The following is a 5,000-nucleotide window of genomic DNA, read 5'->3' as shown; positions in this document are numbered from 1 at the left end:
CCGGCCAATCGCTGAGAGGAGGGGAGTCTCCTTACCTCCCCATCGGCCAATCACTGAGAGGAGGGGAGTCTCCTTAACTCCCCATCGGCCAATCACTGAGGGCTTATCACGCAGCTCGAATGACACTGCACTTATCACAGTAGGCTGATCGCACTGGGCAGCTGTAGCCTCGTGGCTAAAGTACACAAAGGGGCCCTGGATGATTGGTGCTTCAAGCCCCAGTGGAGACACAATAAGATCAGTGCAGCTGTTGGGCGGTTGAGCAAGGCTCATTGCTCCAGGGGGGACTGGCCCCTGCTTAGTCTAATCAATTGTAAGTCGCTTTGGATAAGTGTCAGCTAAATAACTGTAATGTAATGGCTAATCACACTGTGTTTCTCACGCTAGGCTAAACATACTGCGCTAATCACACTGCTAATTACGCTGGGATAATAGCACTGTGCTAATTACGCTCAGCTAATCTCACTGTACCAATTATGCTAGGCTAATCACCCTGTGCTAATCACACTGGACTAATCACACTGCGTTCATCACGCTAGGCTAAATGTACTGCGGTAATCACACTGTGCCAATTACGTTGGGCTAATAGCACTGTGCTAATTACGCTAGGCTAATCACCCTGTGCTAATAACATGAGGCTAATCAAACTGTGCTAATTATGCTGGGCTAATCACCCTGTGCTAATCTCGCTAGGCTAATTATGCTAGGCTAATCACCCTGTGCTAATCTCACTAGGCTAATCATACTGCGCTCTTGCACTGTAGTTTAGCTGTCTCCACCTCCCTGCTGGACCAGCTGCTGGGGCTGATATCGAGGGCTTTTTGCGCCGAAAGCTAACATTTCAAAATGAGAGAGTGTAGAATCTGGACAGCTTATAGAAAGAGAGCGTTTGAAGGCTGGGAAGCTGGCAGCGCACTCCCGTTTAAAACAATGCTGCAGTCATTGAGAAACCTCCAGAGCTGTGCAAGACGGCTTTGGCTCCACTCTGAAGGCTCGCTCTGCGTACACACCACACATTTATTTGGCTAAAATACTGACAAGCTGTGGAATGGCCATGAGAATGTGTTTAAGATAACAACATTTCTGCAATTTTCTCTCTAATAATAACTTGGATTGTCTTCTCCCGTTTGTATATGGCCGAGTACAGAAACCAAAACGGTGTTCCTGGAGAGCTTAAAGAAAAAGGTCACCAGCCCATAATGCCTTGTCCTAGTCCTCTGAGCAGCTGGTTTGCATTGTGTGTGTGTGTGTGTGTGTGTGTGAGAGATATAGGGTGTGTGTGTGTTTATCTTGTATGTACAATGTGTGTGTGTGTGTGGTATAGGGGTGTGTGTGAGTGTGTGTGTGAGTGTGTGTGGTATAGGGGTGTGTGGTATAGGGGTGTGTGTGTGTGGTATAGGGGTGTGTGTGAGTGTGTGAGTGTGTGAGTGTGTGAGTGTGTGAGTGTGTGTGTGTGTGTGTGTGGTATAGGGGTGTGTGTGGTATAGGGGTGTGTGTGAGGGTGTGTGTGGTATAGGGGTGTGTGTGGTATAGGGGTGTGTGTGTGGTATAGGGGTGTGTGTGAGTGTGTGTGTGTGGTATAGGGGTGTGTGTGTGTGTGTGGTATAGGGTGTGTGTGTGTGTGTGTGTGTGGTATAGGGGTGTGTGTGAGAGGTTAAACACACTGCACTGTTCTGCACACAGATGATTTCCAGCTGTGCTGACTGGAGGCTGCCTGCCTACAGCTCTCTCCCTTTCCCTCGTTCCTTACAGCCTTTTTACCTTTTTTTCTTCCCCTCTTTCTCACTATTTATCCTCTCTTTCTCTCTCTCTCTCTTGGCTGGTCACTCCCCCTCTGTACGGATCATTTCTAAAAAGCGTTGACCATGTCAACATCCTCTGGAGTGACTTGGGCCATACATTTAATTTGAATAAAGTCTGTGATAATGGAGCTTTAGTAGCGCTCTAGCCTTTAGCCAGGCGCTGAGCTGAAATAAACGCTTTGCTAATGGTGCATCATATTTCTGTCACAGTCAATTCTTTTTATTTATTTTTTTTTTTTTTTTACTTCCATCCTGTTGGGGTTCTGTCCAAAGCCCCTTCCTCTCCACACCTGTGCTCTGGACCTGTGACCTCACGACACAGCTGTGTGTGACATCACTCCCCGTGTCCCACAGCTGTGTGTGACATCACTCCCCGTGTCCCACAGCTGTGTGTGACATCACTCCCCGTGTCCCACAGGTTGTGTGTGTACGAGCCAGTCACGGCCATTTTCCCACCCTTCCCTCGACCTCTGTCGTCTGCGTGCAGCGAAGGATGCTTTACGGCTCCCTGAGGGAGGGGTCGGGGTCGGAGGTCACTGTGCGCTGGGCTGTGACGGCGCGCTGGCGTTCTGTGAACGGACTGAAGTTTCTGGGGCTTACCCGCTGCTGCCTAACACTGTGACCCCCCTCACGCAGCCTCGGATGGACCAGTACTTCAACCAGATGGAGAAGATCGTGAAGGAGAGGAAGACGTCGTCGCGGATACGCTTCATGCTGCAGGACGTGATCGACCTGAGGCTGGTGAGTGAGTGCGTGTGTGTGCGCGTGGGTCAGCAAGGTCAGCGGCCCGTTACTTCTCACAACATTCTGGGCCAGTTCCACACACAGAGTAAGCCCAACAAGCCCAAGATTCTATTGAGAATGGAGATTCTCCGTATAAAACCCAGTTTAGTCCAGGACTGAGCTGTCTGTGAAAACCCGCCCTTTGAGTGGCGTGTGATTGGCCAGGGAATCGGTGCGTTTCAGTCACGTGACCTTGCTGTCCAATCGCGGCTCGTCTGTAGATTGTGAAAATGACGCGGTGACTGCGCAGAGCTGCAGCAGGGAAATCTGAGCTGATCTCCGCCTGCTGTTTGATCGTCCGGTGCCTCCTCTTCCTCTTCCAGCACAACTGGGTGTCTCGCCGAGCGGACCAGGGGCCCAAGACCATCGAGCAGATCCACAAGGAGGCCAAGATCGAGGAGCAGGAGGAGCAGAGGAAGGTGCACCAGCAGCTGCTGTCCAAGGACAACAAGAGGAGGCCAGGTCAGAGCACTCAGTGTGCACGCAGTGCGGTCACTAAAGCTCACTCAGGGTTTACCCCCCTGTCTGTCTCTGTCCTCTTTCTCTCCATCTCTACTGTCTGTCTGTTTCTACTGTCTGTCTCTACTGTGTCTCCATCTCTACTGTCTGTCTGTCTCTACTGACTGTGTCTCCATCTCTACTGTCTGTCTGTCTGTCTCTACTGACTGTGTCTCCATCTCTACTGTCTGTCTCTACTGACTGTGTCTCCATCTCTACTGTCTGTCTCTACTGACTGTGTCTCCATCTCTACTGTCTGTCTGTCTGTCTACGGACTGTGTCTCCATCTCTACTGTCTGTCTGTCTGTCTCTACTGACTGTGTCTCCATCTCTACTGTCTGTCTCTACTGACTGTGTTTCCATCTCTACTGTCTGTCTGTCTGTCTACGGACTGTGTCTCCATCTCTACTGTCTGTCTGTCTGTTTCTACGGACTGTCTCCATCTCTCCAGTCCCAAGCACCAGCACTCTCTGACTTCCTGTCCTGCTGACCTCACTTCCTGCTCTCGCTGCGTGCCCTGTGATATAGTGACCCCTCCCTCTGTTCCCTCCACAGTGGTGCAGAGGGAAGAGACCTGGAGCACTGTCCCCATGACCAAGAACAGCAGGACCATCGACCCCTCCAAGATCCCCAAGATCTCCAAGGTACCCAGCTCAGGGGAGGCGTGTTGTTCACATGGGTGCAGCCCCAGTGAGTGTGTGTTCTGCTGCTGTAATATAAAGCAGCTGTTTCATCAGAGTGAGGAGGGCACTGGGGCCACTCAGTCTGGCTGTGTGCTTGTTTGTCTGTCCGTGTGTGTCTACGTGTGTGCGTGCGCGTGTTGGACTGTACCAGGAAATAAATGGTGTTCTGTGTGTGCCCAAGGTGAATGTTTAATCCTGTAAATGAGTTGCGCACGGGCTCAGACGGTTTCACAAACACACCAGCAGCGCCGGGGTGCGCTGCAGTTTGGCAGTGCCATCTGCTGGTGGAGGAGTGGCACTGCAGCCGGTGAACAGCACTCTCCCCCTCTCTCTGCAGCCCACCATCGACGACAAGATCCAGCTGGGCCCCCGCGCCCAGATCAACTGGGTCAAGGGCAGCAGCGGGGGAGCCGGGGCCAAGGCCAACGAATCAGGTGAGGACAGACCACCATTACCCAATCAACAACCAGCACCACCCACTGTCACTCTGACCTGTCCCATAAGCCACCAGGGCCTTCATCTCTACGGTTCTTCTTCTGTGGTTTTCAGATTTGACCCGGTCCAGCGGCAGCAACCTGAACCGCTACTCCGCACTGCAGTCCTCCGGCCCCCCGCAGCCCGCGGCCCCCGCCTCCATGCCCCCCCCAGACTTTGACTCCAGGAGGAGCACGAGCAGGTAGAGGCCATTTTAGGTCCCTTCTGGTCGAAAAGAGAGATTATAGAAGATGTTGTTCCTGGCTGAGGGTGGTGGAGTATACACACTACGTGTGTCTGATTATAGTAACTGAATGAGTCATGTACCTTGTGGCTGCAGTACATGACTGGGACCTGGAAGGTTGGTGGTTCAGGCCCCAGTGTAGCCACAATAAGATCAGTGCAGCTGTTTGGCCCTTAACCCCACATTGCTTCAGGTGGTTTGGCCCCTGCTTAGTCTAATCAACTGTATGTCACATTTTAGCAAATTATTTTTAATTACTGAAACACTGCGTGAGTAAAAATTGGATGTGCGGTTCCATGGCCCATGAGGTTGTGGGTAACGTGGTTCCGTGGCCCGTGGGGTTGTGGGTAACGCGGTTCCGTGGCCTGTGGGGTTGTGGGTAACACGGTTTCCGTGGCCCGTGGGGTTGTGGGTAACGCGGTTCCGTGGCCCGTGGGGTTGTGGGTAATGTAGTTCTGTCCCGTCCAGCCGCAGCAGCCAGGGCCGGGAGCGAGGCGAGAAGCTGGCGGGATCAGC

The 5,000-nt window shown here is 52.3% G+C and overlaps 1 protein-coding gene across 1 annotated transcript in view; it reads left to right on the top strand.

The window, feature by feature from the left end:
* The window catches only part of eif4g3b (eukaryotic translation initiation factor 4 gamma, 3b), a 57,765-nt gene that overhangs the window by 43,975 nt on the left and 8,790 nt on the right, over nucleotides 1–5,000 (top strand). Inside the window, exons 22-27 of the mRNA XM_061259164.1 lie at nucleotides 2,439–2,543; nucleotides 2,909–3,047; nucleotides 3,639–3,727; nucleotides 4,104–4,200; nucleotides 4,316–4,442; nucleotides 4,953–5,000. The exon at nucleotides 4,953–5,000 is cut by the window's right edge and continues 176 nt beyond it. Of these exons, the coding sequence (XP_061115148.1) occupies nucleotides 2,439–2,543; nucleotides 2,909–3,047; nucleotides 3,639–3,727; nucleotides 4,104–4,200; nucleotides 4,316–4,442; nucleotides 4,953–5,000 (605 nt within the window). The remainder of the gene's footprint in view (nucleotides 1–2,438; nucleotides 2,544–2,908; nucleotides 3,048–3,638; nucleotides 3,728–4,103; nucleotides 4,201–4,315; nucleotides 4,443–4,952) is intronic.

Source organism: Conger conger, chromosome 10, assembly GCF_963514075.1.
Source record: "Conger conger chromosome 10, fConCon1.1, whole genome shotgun sequence".
NCBI classification, from domain to species: domain Eukaryota; kingdom Metazoa; phylum Chordata; class Actinopteri; order Anguilliformes; family Congridae; genus Conger; species Conger conger.
This window is presented reverse-complemented; position numbering and strand designations above follow the sequence as displayed.